The 20,822-nt window shown below is 40.7% G+C and overlaps 1 protein-coding gene across 6 annotated transcripts in view; it reads left to right on the forward strand.

Annotated features, from left to right (window-relative positions):
- The first annotated feature begins 1,149 nt into the window (after positions 1 to 1,149).
- PLG (plasminogen) overlaps positions 1,150 to 20,822 on the forward strand; it is a 44,194-nt gene continuing 24,521 nt past the window's right edge. For 3 of the 6 annotated variants that reach the window (XM_032651352.1, XM_032651348.1, XM_032651350.1), the window contains exons 1-9: positions 1,153 to 1,201; positions 5,641 to 5,776; positions 7,017 to 7,123; positions 10,939 to 11,053; positions 12,776 to 12,915; positions 14,335 to 14,455; positions 16,013 to 16,131; positions 17,515 to 17,677; positions 18,362 to 18,507. In XM_032651352.1, the coding sequence (XP_032507243.1) occupies positions 1,153 to 1,201; positions 5,641 to 5,776; positions 7,017 to 7,123; positions 10,939 to 11,053; positions 12,776 to 12,915; positions 14,335 to 14,455; positions 16,013 to 16,131; positions 17,515 to 17,677; positions 18,362 to 18,507 (1,096 nt within the window). Of the gene's footprint in view, positions 1,202 to 5,640; positions 5,777 to 7,016; positions 7,124 to 10,938; positions 11,054 to 12,775; positions 12,916 to 14,334; positions 14,456 to 16,012; positions 16,132 to 17,514; positions 17,678 to 18,361; positions 18,508 to 20,191; positions 20,198 to 20,822 lie in introns of all 6 variants that reach the window. The other 3 variants (XM_032651353.1, XM_032651354.1, XM_032651351.1) reach the window with 2 other exon arrangements.

Consider the following 20,822-nt stretch of genomic DNA (forward strand, 5'->3'; position numbering starts at 1 on the left):
TGGTGGAAAAACAGGAAATGTGCCAGGTCCTCCCAGCCCCTCATGATGGTGCTACCATCTTGTTCTCCAGCACATTCTGTTCTTGTGAATTCTGCACACAGTACTTCAACCCCAGGCAATTCTGCAGGAGGGTCCATCCAAGACGATCGGTGCCCACCTCTACGTTTTGCTGGTTAATTTATAGAAAGGAATTTCATAGCATGGAGAGAGGAGTGTTTTGAGTTCTTCTTTCACAATTAAAATAGAGCCAATTCCTGAATATTATTGAACACTCACGTAAGAGTTTTAAAGCATGTACTACCTGGTCATTCTAGCCTTAAGCCAGGGCAAAGTACAGAATCAACAATTAAAATCAAGACATTCTTTAAACTTGATTTTCCCACTCTTGCTTTATTTCATGAGGATGAGACTATAATGCACTGTGAATTCATTGGGGGAAAAGATCGACATTTTATAACATCATCTATAATCATGGAAACCATATGAGTCCATTGGACATAAAGTTTGATAATAATGAAATATTGTAACTTACGTAGTGATTTCTACACTGGTACAATGTGGAGATGTTAATAGTGATGCTCTAGCTTAAGTCTGTAATCTGAGGCCAAATAGATTTTGTCCGTTGGCTTCATCCCTTGTGAGCTAAGTGACCTTGGGAAAGTTAAACCTTCTCAGCCTGAGTCACCTCATCTGAAGTGGGGGTGATAATAATATCGCCTGTTTGGAAGGTTGGATGAAACTATGCAGAAGGTCTGGTATAGGAAAGTCCTCAGCAAATGTTAGCTATTGTTGGAATTTTTTTTTTCACCCAAAAGAAAGAGAGTGAAATAAGAGGGAAGGAAAGAAGAGTAAGTGGGAACGATGATGGGCTGGGGGCAAGGAGGGAAGCAGGAGGCAGTGTGGGGCAGCCGAGGGGGCGGGCAGCCTCCACCGCTTCCCAGCATCTATTGCAGACTCCGCTCTCAAACATTTTGTAAGATCCTCCTGTCAAGGTAATGTTTGAACACTTCAGAGCACAGTGGCAATGGGCCTCCAAGAGAATAATTAACTCCATGTGATTATCTTGTTTGTGGTGCATTTCCTCTCATGTAAGTCAATAACATCTTGGGATTGGGACACACTGCTTTCCGGACACTGCTGGTCAGTCCCAAAATGGTACATATGGAGGTGGTCCTTCTACTTCTTTTATTTCTGAAATCAGGTAAGACACGGAGAGTTTTTTCACTTTAATCAATATATTTTTTCCTAGCAATGTATTAAAAATAGATCCATGATGGTTTCATGTGCAACTTGTTGAACTTAGCTTTTGACTCGTGAGATTCCCAGGTCACGATCTAAGAATGAGGAAATCTTCAAGAAATGTTTTGTTTCCCTCACGGGAATACCGGAGACAAGTGGGCAGAGAAAATAACGCATGACGTTTTCAGTCTAAAAGATGGAGCCCACGTGATGGTTATTTTAGTTAGAAAAAAAAAATAGCCCAGATAGCTAACAGCCCCAAAAGCTGTTAGTCTCTTCGCCTGGTTCTTAGTTTGGTTAACGTAGACCATTTTTGTTAAGGTGTCGTATTTTTCTGACTTTCAAATGTAAACAGTGAAATATCTCTGACCGTATTCTTTGACCAGTCCGTGGCTGTGTTGACCTGTTCTCTGTTTGTTATGACTTAAGGAAGGCTTTCCATACATATAAGTTTGCTTCTTATGCCTGGAGAAATCACAGGCATCGATCTGCAGGATGATGTCCATACAATAATTCAAGAAATCTCCACTGAGTACCTGAGGTAGGCCGGGCACATTTTTATTCATACATGCATATGTGTGTGTCCTTTACTAAGTCCAGCTTATTTAGCTGATACCATAGGTATTGTAGTAGATTTATACCCATTTTATAGATGAGGAAATCTGTCCTTAGGAAAATCACATTATTTGCCTATTGACCAAACTCCCAGAAACCAGGACTTTAGCCAGGGCTTTCTGAGAAGGAATCTGATGCTTCTTCCCACTTTTTCAACTTTGCTTAAACCTTTGTTAAAATATTCTAAGCATGTCTTCGTAGTTCTTTTTTTTTTTTTTTTTTTTGACAGCTTTATTGAGATATAATTCACATACTATACAATTCATCCATTTAAAGCATACGATCCGAAGGTTTTCAGTATTCAGAGTTATGCACCTATCACAATACATTTTAGAACATTTTTATTACCCCCCCAGATAAACTCCACACCCCTTAGCTGTCACCTCCAACCCCTCTTCTCCCCTCTCCCTAACCTCCATCCCCGGCCAGCCCCTGGCGATCACTAATCTACTTTCTGTCTCTGATTTGCCTGTTTCGGACATTGCTTGTTTTTTTTTTTTTTTTACATCTTTATTGGAGTATAATTGCTTTACAGTGGTGTGTTAGTTTCTGCTTTATAACAAAGTGAATCAGTTATACATATACATACGTTCCCGTATCTCCTCCCTCCTGCATCTCCCTCCCTCCCACCCTCCCTATCCCACCCCTCCAGGTGGTCACAAAGCACCGAGCTGATCTCCCTGCGCTACGCGACTGCCTCCCACTAGCTATCTATCTTACGCTTGGTAGTGTATATATGTCCACTGGACATTTCTTATAAGCGGAATCATACATTATGTTAGTGGTTCTTCATATAAACAATGTATAGATACTTGAAATTCAATTTATAAGTAGCCAGATAAAATTTTACGAGCTGTACTTTAAATCAGAGTCAAATACACTTGAATTTAGTGGAGCCATCTAAAGAAATATCAAAGGAAAAACAGCAGAAAGTTGCATAAAGAGGTTTTCATGGGAAATGGTTGTGGGGAGTGGCACAGGGGTGCACGCTCTATTTTATTATTACTTTATTTTTTTGTGCACACTCTATTTTAGTCTATGGGAAGCGGGACCTGGAACTCTGGATACAGTGGGACACACCCAGATGTTAGAACAGACTTCTCCGCGGCAGGATTAACATACCTCTTCACCAGAAGGGGGAAAAAAGACTTGCGTAAGCTCTTTTTGAAAGGAAGGCATTTACTCTGTCTTTCCATGGAAGTGTTTCATCTTTCCAGTGCACTGAAATGACCAGGGAGAGGAACAAAAATCTCCTTTTACAGCTGTTCTCAGTGACAGGCGGAAACGCAGTTTGCATTTCACAAACCACAAAGTCTTTTCTTTCAAACACACAAGCATGGGTGTACATATACACAGTACCATGATTTTAAAAAAATACAAACCCACATTATTTATAAAATATACTTGTTTTGGTACCAATATACATCTACACTCAGCATAGAATATAAAAATACTTTTGTTACTAAAAAAATTTGTCTAATATTTCTTGGTCAATAAACAAAGCGTATTGCACCACATTGTCACATGTTCCCTGGAATTAAAGAAAGAAATTATTGGGGGAAAACTTTTCAAAGTCAAAAGAATAAACTTTATTCTCTTTTGGGATATTTCTTTGGTGTATCAGCTCCTAAGGTGGGTCTCAGCAGCTATATGCTATGAAACATACTAACATAACATAATTAAAGGGTGATAAAAATGGAAGTTTTCTTGTTTTGATATCATTTACACCCCGGCCTGCTCTACTTTCTAAGAACTCTTCAAAAGATCTAATTTCAGTCTTTATAGGATATATTTTATAGAGTTCTTATGTTTGTTTTTAAAGTCACATCCTGATCTATAGAATTTACCAAAGCACAACTCTTCCTGGAAATGAGAGCACCAATTGGGAGAAAAATACAGGATGACGACATGGGTATGGGTCTAAAATATCTATTTCTCTATAATCTCTTGATACATGTATCAGGTGCTTTTTTGGTGTATTGAACAACATCAGTCAACTTCCTATTCAGGGATGGAACCATCCATCCTTCCAGTTTGGAGAATCTCAGGTCGAGGAAGGAAGAGCAGAGGCAGGGAGAGGGTGGGCTCTGCAAACGGCTTTGTCTTAATCCAGGAAAGTGCATCACACCCTTGTGGTGTGTGTGGGTGTTAAGGGATGGCCCTTCTGAGAATGAGGATGTGACCCTTCATGACCCTTCCTACCAGATAGTTTTCATCAGTGCCCAAACATGCTCTAGAATGCCTCATCTTCAAAAATTCCTGAGAGGACCTAGAGCTGATCACACTAAGCCAGTCAGGCAGAGACAAATATCCCATGATATACCTTATATGTGGAATCTAAAAAAATGATACAAATGAACTTATTTACAAAACAGAAATAGACTTAAAGACATAGAAAACAAACTTCTGGTTACCAAAGGGGAAAGAGGGGGGAGGGATGAATCAGGAGGATAACCAACAAGGACCTACTGTATAGCACAGGGAACTCTACTCAATATCTTGTAATAACCTATAATGGAAGAGAATCTAAAAAAGAATACATATGTATAATTGAATCACTTTGCTCTACACCTGAAAGTAACACAACATTGTAAATCAACTATATTTCAATAAAAATTTTTTTAAAATTTCTGAGATTTCATATGGCCTCTAGGAAATGCTCCTTTCACAGCCAGATTTCTGCAAAGACTTGTCTTCCCTGCTGTTCCCACCGCCTCTCTTGACCGCTCTTCAACACGCTCACCCTGGCTTTGATCTCCACCCCTCCCCTCAAAGTGGTCAAAGTTGCCGGGTTGCCTAATCCCACTTAGGCAAACTTTAGGAAACTTTGCTGTCTCCATGAAATTAACCTCTTTTAGCCCCTCACCCTATGAAAACGGCTGGTGTTCCATCTCAAAAGGATAGAGGCTGAGTCTCCAGGCTTGGAGTAGAGCTGCCACAGCTGTCTCAGGCGCCACGTGTCTCAGGAGTACTCTTTGTAGCCGTGCGGTGGGAACATGGCTGAGACACCCCTGGCCACCCTCTGCAGTAGCAAGGGGGCAGAGCGACCTTCAAACAGACTCTTTGCCTCAGATTTTATGTCCGAGGAAAATCAAGGCCATTGTTTGTCCCAGGCTCTGCTGTTGTTTCCTCAGAAATGCCAGAAAGCTGTCATCATCTTGGCAAAACTGATTTCTCTTTAATAAATAGTGAGGTGTCACTCTACCAAGTCCAGAATAAAAATGGCCATGTATGGTGGTCAAGAGTTAGTCCAGCTCTTATTTATTCTCGACATCATCAACTCACCAAGGTTTTTGTATCTTGTGGTGGAGCCATTCAGAGTGTGCTGATCCCATCAGTTTAAGTGACAGCGCCACAACTAAAGTTTGCACTGTAGGGAATCGAATAGGGGCCTCCAGTTCCTATTTATACCCAAGGATGGACAAATCAACATCAAAGTTGCCCTTGGTTGTCTCTTACTGTTCCATCATGATATGCAATTACTAGCAAACAGATCAAATTTTTTCTTATTTAACGTTTCATACCCATTAACGTAGTAACATGGAAGTTGATCAAGAGTTCCAATCTATTAACCTAACAATCCAGTTGATCTTTTAACCTAGTGCCATCTATTCACGGAACTGTTTTCCTAATTAAACATTTTTATTCACAGCCGCCCATTCTGCTTCCAATGGAGCAGCCAGTTTTACTTCGTTGATGGAAAGCGAATAGTTTACAGATTCATGAGGATTAAACAACGGTGTTGATGCATTTATCAGTTGTGCCACTTTTATCTTCCATTTGTAGGTCTCGGAGACCCCCTGGATGACTATGTAAATACCCAGGGAGCTTCCCTGTTTAGTTTGACGCGGAAGCAGCTGGTGACAGGAAGCATAGACGAATGTGCAACAAAGTGTGAGGAGGAAAGAGATTTCATTTGCAGGTATTTTCTTGGTCACTGCGCCTACGCAGAAATCCTGCTGCTTGAGACGCTATTATGTTGATCACGAGAAATTTGCTCAGGGATTTATCAGTGAAAATAGAGGAATTTCATGGGATTGGAGTTTGGAATCTGTATTTGCTCTCTGTATCTGAAACCATACGGTTTCTCGTTAATTAGTGACCCCTTTAGAAAAATGCCCCCAAAGGAAGTTATTTATTTTTACACATGACATCGGCAGCTATTGTTCTGAGCTCTAGTTTCTAACATTATCGTCGATAAGTATTTATTGAGGATCACGTGACTAGAAGTGTCCTAGACCCTAAGGAGCCACAAAGCATTTATACAGTGATCGGCACCTGGGGAGATACATATATATCAGTATATATGATAGATTTTTGTGTAGACACAAAAGCCAGTGCTTGCCCTTTGGAATTTATGGTGTAGTCACAGAAACTGGATAAAATATAAAAATTTTAAAAAAGTCAGCCAATGCGAGACATTGATAAGTGACGTAATCAATACGTGCTCTATGAAGATTCAGAGGAAAGAACAATCCTAAGAGTTGAGATGACCAGGGAAGGCCTGGGGAGGAGGTGGGAACTGAGCTGGGCTTTGAAGGGTGAGATCTTAGTAAATACTGACCATGCGGGAGGGATTCTAGGCAGAAGGCAGCACGGCTGGGCACCTGTGAGAGGGACGATGAAAGGACCAAGTCAGCTGAAGCAAAGGTTCACACAGGAGATGGGGCAGGAAAGGAAGCCATGGACGGCTTTGATGCCAGGCTCAGCGTCCATGCAGGACTGAGGTACAGTGCAGGGAGGTGTGAGGGGAAGGGAGTAGAATGCAGAGACATGGTCAAGGGGAAGTTACAGGAGTCCACGTGGGCCCTCTCAGGAATGGGTTTAAAGCACTCAGTTGCTTCTTTCCAGCACAAAGCCAATATTCTGGCACTTCATTAAGAAGACTAGTGAAGAAAGAATAAAGCAGTTGAAACAGAGGGGGGAAAAAAGAGAAAGTTTGGAGGGGGAGGAGGTAAAGGTAGAAGAAAACAAGAGTAGCTACCATGTTCCTGCATCCTTTGATGATACTTCATTGATACAGTGCCAAGTTGAATTGGAAGTAACAAATTCTGAGCTCCTTGATTCATCAAGACAGTTATCTTTAGTCTCTTCCTTATTAATAAAACTTTGCTTTCCTTAAATAAAGGAAAAGAGTTGTGTTTTCTGATTCTCTTCTGCAGGGCATTCCAGTATCACAGTAAAGAACAACAATGTGTGATAATGGCTGAAAACAGCAAGCTTTCCCCAGTCCTTAGGATGAGGGATGTCGTTTTATTTGAGAAGAGAAGTACGTACAACGTTTTCTTCCTTCTCCCCATTCCCCTCCCCCTTCCCTCCCCCAGCCCGTTGAATGTCTGTAATTTATCAGACCAGCGAATGAAGGCGCTGTGGTGTAGTGAAATTGAATTTGGAGTCAGAAGATCTGGCCACTAACCCACTACGTCAACCTGTATATATGACTTCACCTTTTAAGCTTCATTTCTCTTGGTTTAAAGACGAAGGGATTGGATTTACCAAATCACTTCCACCTCTATGACCCTGAAAATAAGATACTGAAAATTTTATTTTATTTTTAAGGAGAAGAGGGGGAGTCTACAAGTTTCTTATGATCTTGGTGTTTTGTTCTGCAGGGACCACAGTCCTTGGTCTGAAACCTGGAGAAATAGCAAAACTGAGGTGTTTTCAATCTGCAGTAACATTTGAATAGAGAAAATATTCTTATTTTTACTCTTACATGTTCCACTTTTTTTCAGGCATGGTCTGTATTTCCCTTAGACTCTGGAATGGTGTCTTTTGAAAATGTGCAGAAGTTGCAGTTCCTTTCCCATAGTTTCCTTGAAAACTCTAGATCTTTCGTTGTTTAGGATCACGGGTGGCCTAGATTCCTACGGAAGTTGCATGTCTTCTAAGATGTGTAAAAGTTCATTAAGTCTGTACGAAGGTTTAAATGAATAATGATGCTTTCAAAACTATTTCCTATTCTCTGTTGCTGGCGAGGTAGTAAGACTATTTTGATAACAATTTTGCTCTCCAAATATTCTGTATCAGAGGTGTTGAACTCAACCAGAAACATCCTATCTCACTGATTCTTGACAATGGCTTACAACATTCTAGTTTCCCCACAAAACTCTAAACAAGATTTTGAGAAGTGTTTTTTTAGGTTAGGATTCTATCTACACATTGGTTCATCCTCTTAGGTTTAATTATCTGTGCGTCTGCTATACACACGTCTAGCCCACTGTTTAGCTCTAATCCTTGAGTCTAAAGTGCGGATTATATCTGAAGTTTATCCGTTGACGTTACTAGTTCTTACAATCCCACTGTCCGTCAGATTTTTAAAAAGGCTGGTGGGATACTCTCTGCAAAATGCTAACATTTAAACATGTCCTTTGTAAATTGTTAACCAGAGGATCATGGGGGTGACCTCTAGGCTTAGTTTGGATAGTTGAAGAGTTGCCTGTTTTCAAGGGGATGGAAAGGAGCAAAAGGTTATATAAACTCTGGCGGGTACATACAAATAGAAGAGAGGTCAAAAGTCAGTCATTTTTTGGTGCTTGTTTCTTTACTGTGGAATATTGACCCACTGTTAAATTACCTGCCAGGGTTTTTCTGGGAATGGTCAGTGTCAAATTAGTTACATCTCTACTTTTGCCACCATGGCCACTGCTGCCACTTGGGTCTAAGCCGCCACCATCACTGGCTGTGCCACCGCAGCGGCTGGTCTGTAACTTCCCTGCTTCAAACCTTTAGCGCCCTAGAAGACAATCGAAATACTCACCAATTGCTGCAGGGTCCTGTATTATTTAAGCCTACCTCATGTGCGGGGCTTACATCTGCCCCCCCCCGCTCCAGCAGGGCAAACACACACCTCTTCATCCTGGACCCTCCTCTGTTCTTCCAGCTCCTTCTCACCTCCCAGATTTCAGCTCAAGCATCACCTCCTTTGAAAAGTCTCCCCTGGCCCTTGGCCTCCAAAGTACCTTGAGTTTACCTTTTTGATAAGTGTAATATATCTACTATAATAATATATCTCAATGAAGATAGATCTGCCATCTTTATATAGAGCGTTGGGTTTAAAGCAGTAGCTGCTATAGGTGTGTTAGAAGTCCTTTCCCCAGATAATTGATTGATTAATTTAAAAACTTGGCTAAAGTGGGGAATCATAAAAGATGACACAAATATACCTTAAATATTTTCTATTTTCACCGAAAACAGAAGCTTACATTGGCACCTTTTGATGTAAAGCAGGGGCTTTTTTTCTTTGAACCTGGGGCCACCAACAGGAGTTATCTGGTACATTTCTTGCATAAACCACACTCGAGTGACTTGTCTACGATAATTAGTGTCCTCCTCTTCAAACTCATATCAACTATATGGATGGATTGCTCTCAGTGGATATGATGACAATTTTTAAAACTATTCAACTCGAGTCCCGCTATCTGCAGGACAGGCCAATAAATCAAGAGATGATTTGCTGGGACAAGGAATAGAGACTTTATTCAGAAAGCCAGCCAGCCAAGAAGATGGTGGACTAGTGTCCCAAAGAAGCATCTTCCCTGATTAGAATACAGGCTTCTTTTATACTGAAAGGGGAGGGGCTCAGGGCGGTTGCTGCAGACTTCTTGGTGTAGGAATCCTTTGCTCTTGCAGCTGTGGCCACATAAGTCCCATCACGATGTTCCTATAAACCTCCAACGAGATAAGTGTTATTCTCTGTTCTGCAACCTTTGGTCTCTATACGAAGGGAAAAGTGTTACACCTTTAGAGGTCAGAGCCTTGAGAATGGGCTAGCCTATATATTTCAGGTTATTCTTAACTTGTAGCAAAAGCAACAGAATACAAAAGTTAAAGACACAGATCCAACTGGAATCAGGTTTGTTCTTCCCTACTATACCACGGGTTCCATTTCTCTTTTTTTTTGCCTGTTCCATCCACACTGCTCTTTCCTACTGAGAGTTTGTAATGGAACGAGAGGCAACAAAGCCTTGTGCAGAGATGTGTGTTGGCCTTATTCCAGCCTTACAGATTTGTCGCAGGGATTATGATGAATAAATGTAAAGAAGCTGGCACCGAGCCCTGCACTTGGCAGGTACTCAATCAACAACAGCTGTTGTTTGGGATTGACATATGTACACCAACATGTATAAAATAGATAACTAATAAGAACCTGCTGTATAAAAAAATAAAATAAAATTCGAAAAAAATACTATTCAACTCTTTCAAGTCCTTGAAACCATTCAACTTAATTTTTTAAAAAAGCTCCATTTTCCCCCCCATTCATTTCTCAGTTTAGCTCATCTGTAATCAAATAGAGCTGTATAGAAAGTTTTGGAAATAAAAGCAACGGATTCTTGGTAAGCATATAACCAAACTGGTAGGAACAGAGTGGGTGGGCACACCCGAAAGTGGCCTGCCAGCCGCAGATGCCCACCCTGCCACAGGTGGGCCACAGGTGGGCACCTGGCAGCGTGTTTAAAGGCAGGATGGGGCCCACTGGGCAACCGGTGCGTCGGTTAAGTGGAGGCTGGTTGCGAGCATCTTCTGTAAACATTGAAAATAGACCACAGTCATATCACCCTGTTTGACATTTTTTCATATTTAAAATACTACTGGGACCTTCCAAAAGTAGAAGTGGCTTGGATCTCTTTCAACCTCTGAAAACCTGCTGCCCACCTTGTGAATAAGCCCCCATCCCCTTTCCCATCCACTTTCTCATGGTGCTGTTTATTTTCTCTGTTACATGTGTCACCACGAGGTTGTCTATTTCACAATCTGTGTTCTTGATTACTTTCTATAACCGGCCCCCATGACTCCACTGGAATGTAAGCTCCACGAGGACAGGGCCTGTGCGGTTCCTACTCTTGGTGTTTCCAGCATCCCCAGCACCCAGCGTCTGCCGGGCACAGGGAGGGGCGGTAGTTTTGAGTAAAGGAATCAATGCCCCACGTGGCTTAGTTAACTGTAACTCTTAGACGTAAAAGACTGTCTTTTTAGATAGTGGGCGATGGTGTCCTTTCTCTCAATGTGTTCAAGTAGTGCAGGGCTTCTTCATGATTTTTCTTGTTGAGAAAGGGTTTGACCACTGTTTGGACTTCCTTGCAGTGTATCTTTCAGAGTGCAAGACTGGAACTGGGAAGAACTACAGGGGGACCATGGCCAAAACAAAAAGTGGTGTCACCTGTCAAAAATGGAGCGACAATTCTCCACACACACCCAAGTAAGACTTTCTCTTTCATCTCCGTGTTCACCTCTTATACTCAGAATGATTCCATTACTTCTGACTCAAACCAGAACATGTGACTAGCAGGTATGGGGAGAACCTTCTTGATGCTGGGGCAGAACTGTTCGATTGTTTATGGAATAAAAGCAGACAATGGCTGCTTTCCATTCATTCTTGCGTATATGCTTTTCTGGAAGACTGAGAACAATACAAAAGAACTATAAAAGCATGAATTCTAGGCTGAATCTGAGAAAAGACCAAAGATGGCTATGCTTAGAAGTAAATTAGTCTAAATCCAATATACCATGTGTTCACCACAACATTGTGAAAAACAGATTATCTTGCAACTCGCCTATTATTTATTTTAGTGTCATCCTTTTGGGGCTTTGCCCAATATAAAATTAGGTGGATTAAGTTCTCATTAACAAGGCTTATCAAGTGGGAATTTAGTGTCTATGACCCTTCCCCCTCACGTACCCAAACAAATTGCCTTTATGCATCCCTATGAGATGGGCAGGTCTCATATTCCCAGCACATTAAGACTTATTGAGGTTAAAATGATTAAACCAAATGGCCAAATCATGGAATGTCAAGGGCCTTAGAGATAATATAGGCCGTCTCTACCCCAGCAGATGAGGAAAATGAGATCCTGGGAGGACCAAATCTACCAAACACAGGTACATAGAAGAACCAGAAACAAGAGCTACCATTTCAGATTCTAAGTCTTAGGTTTTTGTTTCTGGTTTTTTTTTTAATTTATTTTTGGCTGCGTTGGGTCTTAGTTGAGGCACGCGGGATCTTTCGTTGAGGTGCACGGGCTTCTCTCTGGTTGTGGCATGCGGGTTTTTTCTCTTCTCTAGTTGTGACGTGCAGGCTCCAGGGCTCTGTAGTTGTGGCGCACAGGCTTAGTTGCCCCACAGCATGTGGGATCTTAGTTCCCTGACCAGGGATCGAACCTGTATCCACTGCATTGCAAGGCAGATTCTTTACCACTGGATCACCAGGGAAGTCCCAAGTCTTAGGTTTTGAATCTAATTTCTTATGGTTATATAGCAACTCACCTCTGAAAATGAGCTTCACTCCATCCTCCCAGTCTCCCATTAATTCTGGATGCATCTCAGAGAGGATGTGGAATTTGGCATCAGACACATCTGACTTTAAACCCTTGAGATACTACTTATTGACTGCTCAAGCTTAGGCAAGATTTGATTTGTTTCACATGGCTGTGCCTCAGTTATCTCATCTGTAAAATGGGGATAATAACACCTTCCTGATGGGGATTTTTATTAAGACTACATTAGAGAATGCATAGAGAAATTTTAGTGTAATACCTCGTGCAGAGTTCACACAGATAAAAGGGTGTTAACGTCTATTACTTTTACAGAGAGAAGGGCAACTGCCAAAAGCAGGTGTTAGGAATGCATCGTGAATTTGGCAGGCTTTTGAGGGCTTTGTATTTCTACTGTGCATAAAGACACTTCGGCTCTACTTCCAGGACTTGGCTGTCCACATAGTGATATTAGCTACTCTACTGAAGCAGGCCATTAGCAGAGGTACTGAAAATTGGGTGACACGAATGCTCTAGCACATAGCCGAAATGCATTTGGATGACACCACCTCGAATCGCAGATGGGAAAGAGAGGGCGTCTTATCCTGCCTTGCTAAAGACATGCTGATCTTAAAAATATAGTCAAAGTGGTTCTTTTTCATCCTCCACAGCTTTTCACCTGAAAACTCTCCTTTAGCGGGATTGGAGGAGAACTACTGCAGGAACCCAGACAATGATAAGAAGGGACCTTGGTGTTACACCACAGATCCAGGCACGAGATATGACTACTGCGACATTCCTCAATGTGAAGGTCAGAGGTGGCTCTAGAAAATGCTTTCCTATCTGCCCTTCGTCTGTGGAGTAATTTGCTGTAAATCAATTTTCTACAGGGATATTAATAATCAATCAGTGCTGTGTTTGACAGAATCAAGTAACACATGACTTCTTGGAAAGGCCCAATTTTGCACATTTTCCATGATTGATCTAAATTATTTTTATTAAAATGTACTTCAACAGGGACTAATATAAAACTAGATATAAACTCTAGATGCAAACTTCTTATGCTCAAAGCTCTGACACAGTATAAAGCCAAAAACATATTTGCAATTAAATCATTAAAATAAAACCACAAAATCAATACAATTCAAATACACAATATTAATTTAACACGGTAGACTTTGTTGTTTCACTGAAACCAAGCAAGGAACCAGTTTTTAAGTCAGGATTCTATCGTTTTAATGGACCAATCAATTTACTAGTGCACCTCAAAAGTCAATGCTAAAGATTTAAAACATCCTATTGAAAAATGTTCATTTCACATTTCCCGCTCTGTTTATTGGTGCAATGGGGGAATGAACAAGGGTGAGATATGTGTAACCACATGGATAGTGTATGTACCACGTGAAGCCTCACTTCCCCATCATTTTTTCTATTCCAACCATGGGGATCCTTTACCTGTACACTATGTTATGAGGTCATTTGGCCCTTCACTGACATAAGAGCATCATTTTTGCATCAAGTCTGCTTCTGTTTTCCTTATTACCCCATAAAAATTAAAGTCTTATATTTGCTGAACCTTGTTCTTTCAAGTATTCCAAAGTTTCCATTTTTAAGTGATGTAAGAGAGAAAAACAGCCTGTCATGAGCTCAATAATATAAAAACAGAAGCGCTGTCCCTTTAGGTGGGTATTGTTCCCGTGTGAGGTCATGAACACGAGCAAAAACCCTAGCACTAAAATCCACAATGTTTTTGAGAGGGTGCTGGCTTATTTGGAAGTTATCCATACGACCAGAATAATTTCATAGAAAATTTTAAAGACCGCTATTGGAATGGGGACCCCAAATATCAAAAAATTCTAGTAGAGAACTTACAGACTCCTGAGATTATGTTCAACCTCTCCCCCACCCCCTTCCCACCCACCAAGGACCACACATCCCACTTTGAGGATATGGCATTATGGAGTTTCTGGATTTGGTCAAGACTATAATAGTTGAGTAGGTATTAACCAAAATATACTAATTTTCCCATTTGAAAAAGAGAATGACGTTATAGATTGTATTAGAAAATTAAGCCTTTATTGCCAGTTTTGTTGCCAAGTGATTGTGGGAAAAGTACATCGAACAAGAGGCAAAGGTATTAGACATTTCTAGTGGAATTCTAGTTTTTACTCCGTTTTGCTTCATCCATTTCAGTTTCTTTCTTCCTTTCCTTCTTGTCCGTTCTGCCCAGATGAATGTATGCATTGCAGTGGAGAAAATTACCAGGGCAAAATTTCCAAGACCGTGTCTGGACTTGATTGCCAGGCGTGGGACTCTCAGAGCCCACATGCTCATGGATACATTCCTGCCAAGTAAGTCTCACTGGGAGTGGAATTAGATGTTTATGACTCTGCAGTGTTATGGGTAATTTAATGTTATTTAGATATTTTAGCATTCCTCAAAAAGTGAACATACCTGATGTTTTTGAATTTCAAAGTTTGAATCTTCCCACATGACTGCAAATGAAGGATACATTCTTACCACTCAAAATGTGGTCCATGGAAGAGTGATATCATCTGAGAGTTTGTTAGAAATGCAGAATCTCAGACCCACTGAATCTGAATTTGCCTTATAACCAGATTCCTGGCTAATTCGTAGGCACATTAAAGTTTAAGAAAAACAGATACGTCTCACTTGCGTATTTTCCAAATATTTTCCTCTTCTCTTTCTTCCTTTCCTTTTCCTTCATACTGATGAGATTCAAGGCTTCCTAGCCTATGATCTGTGGATGGGCTTTAGGGCTTTGTGAACCCCTCAACATTTTATGTGTATTTATATCAGTACATTTTTCTGGGGTTGAGGATTCCTAACTTTCACTAGCTTCTCAAAGGGGATCACGAATCTATAATAGAAATAGGAGTCTCCGATCTAGAAAGTAATGATTAGTTCTACAGTACAATGTTCTACATCTTCTAATTAGTTGTACTTAATTGTACACATTAATTGTACTTAAAACACCTCCCTCTCTGTAGCTGCTTCGGTCTTTCTCTTCTTTCTAGGACTACTATAGGATTATAACGGGGCTTATAAAAACTTATAGGCAAAGAGACTAAGTCACAGATTTCAGTGTAGAAAACAGCTCCACTGAATTTCTGTACCTTCCATTCCAAATAGCTACCTTAAAACGCAGCTGTTTGCATTTTCCTTTCCCTATTGTATTCCAAAGAAGAAATACAGTAAAGCCTCAAGGCTCAGAATTGGGTAAATTTACTTTCAGGAAAGCAATCCTGCAAGAGGATTGCTTAAGCCACTGCTGGTTGCTCTGTCCATCCTGACTAAGCATTTGTGGTCTCAGGAAGGGACGTAAAATGAGCCCAGAGGGGCACGAGGCATGGCGTGCATCTCGCAGCCTCGGTCACTGGGTCCCTGTGGTTGAGGGGACTCTCTGGCCTGCACACGGGAGCATAGCTTATCCGTCTCAGTTTCTATAAGCTTAAAGGCTAGCAGGACCAGAACCGGGTAGATCAGGAGGACAATTCCCTTAAACTATGAAGACACCAACTTCTCGGCTGTACTGTTTACTAGATGACTATCTCTAGCCAGTAAGTACTTTGTGTTTTAAAAATTGCTATTATTTGCAGCTGAATAATTGGAGCTGGCTTACGTCGGTTTTACAGATGGCCAAAATGATAAAGTTGATCCCATTCTATGATTTTTGCACGTGTAAACTGTTAGAAAAATAATCCTTAGAATACTCGACTAACCTTATGAGATTGGCATCACACTGAGGATAACCTGCATCCAGTCACCTCCTTGGGTGCCTCGCTGTGCCTAGCACACAGCAGGTGCTCAATATTTGCTCATTTGAAATGATTCTCATCCGTGGATGTAAATGTTCAGTGCTGTTGAAATCTTTCTTGCACATTCAGATTTCCAAACAAGAATCTGAAGAGGAATTACTGTCGTAATCCCGATGGGGAGCCCCGCCCATGGTGTTTCACCACCGATCCCAACAAACGCTGGGAATTCTGTGACATCCCGAGATGTAGTAAGTATGCTCCTACCCAGTCCTCACGGATCTTCACCTGTCCCTCTCTTGGTAACAAGAGTGCCGTGCCTGAAAATTGCCCTATAAATTCCGTGGGATGTGATTACTCTTTTAGAACAATTTATTGGTTACTGTAGGTAATTGATCAGAGTATCTAGTTACTATGGGGTTTTTTTGGTCCCGTAACATAGACTTCTGCCTGTTTTGAGTACAGATGAATGTAGGCTTTTGGGAGCCATCTCTGACACTTATGGTTCTCTAGCGCTAAAGGCAAATCAGACCCATGCGTTCTGGTACATGGATTTCATTGTCAACCAGAGGTCTTTTCAATTGTAAGCAAAGAGGTGTCTCTGGATGTCCAGTTTTTCAGTATGTTCAGCTTGGGAGGGAGCAACAGGAGAAGAGAGGTCGGGAGAGAAGATGAAATGGTAGACCTCGCAGGAATGAGTTGGAGAAAACAATTTTATAATATTTTCCTTCTATGAGAATTTGAAGCAAGGCACTGAACAAGGGCATCTGAGACCGTTAAGGACTTAGCAGGCCGTGAGGGCCGGCTTCCTGTTCTTCGCTCTGAAGGTCATCCTTCGGGACGCTGAGGTGCCTCGGTGCCCTCCTTCCTCACGAGCAGCAGTTTCTCTTTCTGTCATCTTCTTTTTTTTCTTGAGACTTTTTTTTTAATTGAAGTATAGTTGATTTACAATATTGTGTTAGTTTTGGGTGTACAGCAAAGTGATTTGGTTTTATATATATATATATATATACATATATATATTCTTTTTCACCCGATTCTTTTCCATTATAGTTTATTACAAGATATTGAATATAGTTCCATGCGCTATACAGTAAATTTTTATTTACCTGTTTTATATATGGCAGTGTGTCTTAAGAATTTCTTGACTTCTCACTGCATACCCTTTTCCTTGGAGACACTATTTTCTTTCTTCCCATGGACTCTGTCTGTTGTTTGGCTTTGCGGAATATTGGGGGTCATCCAGTTATGTTTACTTAATGAATAATTTATTTTTCGTAAAGGAAGTTGGATTGTTGGTACACGTGCAGATTTGGGGTGGGATGTGACACATGTTGAGCCTTACCTTGTGTGATGAGCTGAGGATATAGAGAAAACAGAATATAGAAAGAAGCATCTATTCCAAGGGTCTTGCCCCTGGAGGAGCTCCTCATGGGATGGTCTTGGAAACATCGATTCTACCACATCAACTTCTTCTGAAAAACGATAAAAAACTTTCAAATGCCAATATCTGGGAGGATGAGTGGAAAAGAAGACAGGCTGACGCTCCCTGCATCCATCCATTCCCCCATAATATCCATCTGTGAATCCTTTACTTAAAAAACATTCATTGTCATGTATTTTTCCCATTTAAGCAACACCGCCACCATCTTCCGGGCCAACATATCAGTGTCTGAAGGGAAGAGGCGAAAACTATAGAGGGACAGTGGCTGTCACCGTATCTGGGCACACCTGTCAACGCTGGGGTGAGCAGACACCCCACAAGCACAACAGGACCCCAGAAAACTTTCCCTGCAGGTAAGTCTGCTCTGGTCTCTTCCCGGTCAGCTGGATGGAAAGTGAAATCCCATTGACTTTGCCTTGGTGTCAGTGACAATAGAGACCTAGGCTTACAGCATTTGGGAATGAAAACTGGCCAAGTCACATGCAAGGGAAGTGAAATTTAGCGCTGATTTTCCTCGAACACTTGTTCTCAAAATGTGGTTTCCCAGGCCAGCGGCATCAGCATTATCAGGAAATTTGTCAGAAACGCAAATTCTTGGACCCTATCGTAGATCCACTAAATCAGTAACCTCGGAGCGGGTTTCAGCAACATTTTGACATTTGTACTAAACGTACAGTAAGGCTTGAGAACATTTAAATTCCAGGGCTACGATATACGCTTTCGGAGGCAAAGCAGTGTAGAAAATACCCATTGTGTTTCCAGCATACAGCACAGTGCCCAGAGCTGTAGGAAAAGACCTATTTTGCTCCATTAGACATTAGCCAAGGAATAGATTTCAATCATTTACCCAAGAGAAGCATCTGTGCCATAATTCTCTGGAATCCTGCTCTGCTTAAGTTCCCACCCATTATTGAGTTTGTATAATTCTAGAGAATTAGCTGGATACATAGCCAACATCACTATTAACAAGCATGTGTGCACTTCGCTATATCTTTAGCCTTTTTGGAAAACCAAACTCACAGTCGCTTCTTTTTCAGAAATTTGGAAGAAAACTATTGTCGTAACCCCGATGGAGAAACAGGTCCATGGTGCTATACAACCAACAGTGAAGTGAGGTGGGAATACTGCACGATACCGTCCTGTGAGTCCTCTCCATTATCCACGGAACATTTGGATGCCCCAGGTAAGCAAGGGCGATGAGAGCTTACTGAGAGCTCCAGCGCGCTCTGTATTTTTCTACTCCAGCAGCAGCACAATATACAGTGGCTTTGTTTACAGTTTCATTGTGTTGTGGTCAGAGAACATGCTTCATGATTTCGTTTCTTTTCAATGTGTTGACGCTTGTTTCGTGGTTCAGAATGAGGTCCTCTTGGTGACTGTTTCACATGCAGAGTCTGGCTTCTGCTATTGTTGGGTAGAGGGTTCTACAAAAGCCAGTTAGGCCAAGTTGGTTAGTATTGTGTAGCTCTTCTGAATCCTTACTAATTTTCTGTCTCCTGTTCTATTGCTTACTGAGAAATGAATGGTGGCGTTTCCAGCTTCAGCTGTTCGTTTCAGTTTTGTGTTCGCTTTATATATTCCGGAGCTCTGTGTCAGGCACAGACACACTTAGGATTGTTGCCTTTTTGAAGAAATGACCCCTTTATCATTATGTAATATCTCTCCTTATCTCTAGAAATAGTCCTTGTTCTAAAGTCTACTTTTGCTGAAATGAATACAGCCATAAGAGCTCTATTTTTTTTTTTTTTTTTTTTTGCGGTACGCGGGCCTCTCACTGTTGTGGCCTCTCCCGTTGCGGAGCACAGGCTCCGGACACGCAGGCTCAGCGGCCATGGCTCATGGGCCCAGCTGCTCCGCGGCATGTGGAATCTTCCCAGACCGGGGCACGAACCCGCATCCCCTGAATCGGCAGGCGGACTCTCAACCACTGCGCCACCAGGGAAGCCCGATATAACTTTTTCTTCCCTCAGTCTTTTAATTGAGATGTTTAGACTGTTTGCCTTTAATGTAATTGTTAACCTGGTTGGATTTAAATCTACCATCAAATTAGTTATTTCTACTTGTCCTATGTGAATTTTGTTCCTTTTTTCATCTTTCTCTGCCTTTGCATTAATTGAGTATTTTGTATTGCCTCATTACCACTGATTTTAGTATTTTTTAATGTTTACAATATACATCATTAACTTATCATATTCCACCTACGAATAATATTATTTTACTTGATGTTTAATGTAAGAACCTTACAACATTGTACTATTTCCTCCCTCCCAAAATATTGTGCTATTGTTCTCAAAGAGTTTTCTTCTATTATGTTAGAAATCTCACAGTAAATTGATACTATTTTTGCCCTGAACAGTCATGTTTTAAAGCAATTATAAATTTAAAAAATCTTTTATATTTACTTTCATTTATTTATGTCTACCATTTCTGCTATGCTTCGTTTCTTTTTGTTGGTTCTCCAATTTCCATCTGATGTCATGTTCTTCCTGTAAAAAACTTAACCTTTACCATTTCTTGTAATACAAGTCTGTTGATGATGAAGTCTTTCAGCATTTGTACGTCAGAAAGAGTCTTTATATTGCCTTCAACTTAAAAAAATAATTTTTGTTGGGTATAGAATTCTGGGGTGGACAATTGTTTTCCCCTTTTACCACTTTAAAGATGTTGCTATATTATCTTCTGTTATGAGTAGTTTCTGATGGAAATCTTATCTGTGTTCCTCTGTATCTAATATTTCTTCTTTCTCTGGTTGCCTTTAAGACTTTCTCTCATCTTCAGTTTTCAGCAGTTGATTACGGTGTATCTAAGTGAGTCTGTTTGTTTTTGTTGTTTATTTATGGTATTTATCCTGCTTGAAGTTCTCTGAGCTTCTGGTGTTTGCTGATTGCTGGTTTTCATTAGTTTTGTAAAATTCTCAGCCATTACTGCTCAAATATTTCTTTCCCCTGCTCTCTCTGTCTCTCTCTGTTTTCCTTTTTAGGACTTCAATCACCCAAATATTAGACCATTTCATATGGCCTCATACCTCTTATATGCTTGTTCTACTTTTTTCCCCCCCACTGTTTTTTTCTCTTTCTCTCTGTATGTCAGTTTAATATTTATCAATCTATTTTCAAGTTCACTGATTCTTTCCTCAGTTGTGTTTAATCTCTTGATCAGCCCATTGAAGGAATTTTTCATCTCTGATAACATGGTTTTTATTTCTAGTGTTTGCATTTTATTCTTCTTTTTTAAAAAAAAAAAAGTTTCCACCTCTGCTAAAATTCTTCACCTATCCATGCATATTGTAGTACGGTACTACAAGATCCTTCAACATATTCATCACAGTTACCTTATAATCTCAATCAGATAGTGTCCACATCTCTGTCTGGCTCTGAGTCATCACTGAGTCTGGCACTGTTGATTATCACTCAACAGTAGCTTTTTTTTCCCTTTTTTTTTTTTTTTTGGTGTGTCTTGTAATTTTTAATCAAATGCTGGATATATATGTAGAGGAAC

This window comes from Phocoena sinus, chromosome 12 (assembly GCF_008692025.1).
Source record: "Phocoena sinus isolate mPhoSin1 chromosome 12, mPhoSin1.pri, whole genome shotgun sequence".
NCBI classification, from domain to species: domain Eukaryota; kingdom Metazoa; phylum Chordata; class Mammalia; order Artiodactyla; family Phocoenidae; genus Phocoena; species Phocoena sinus.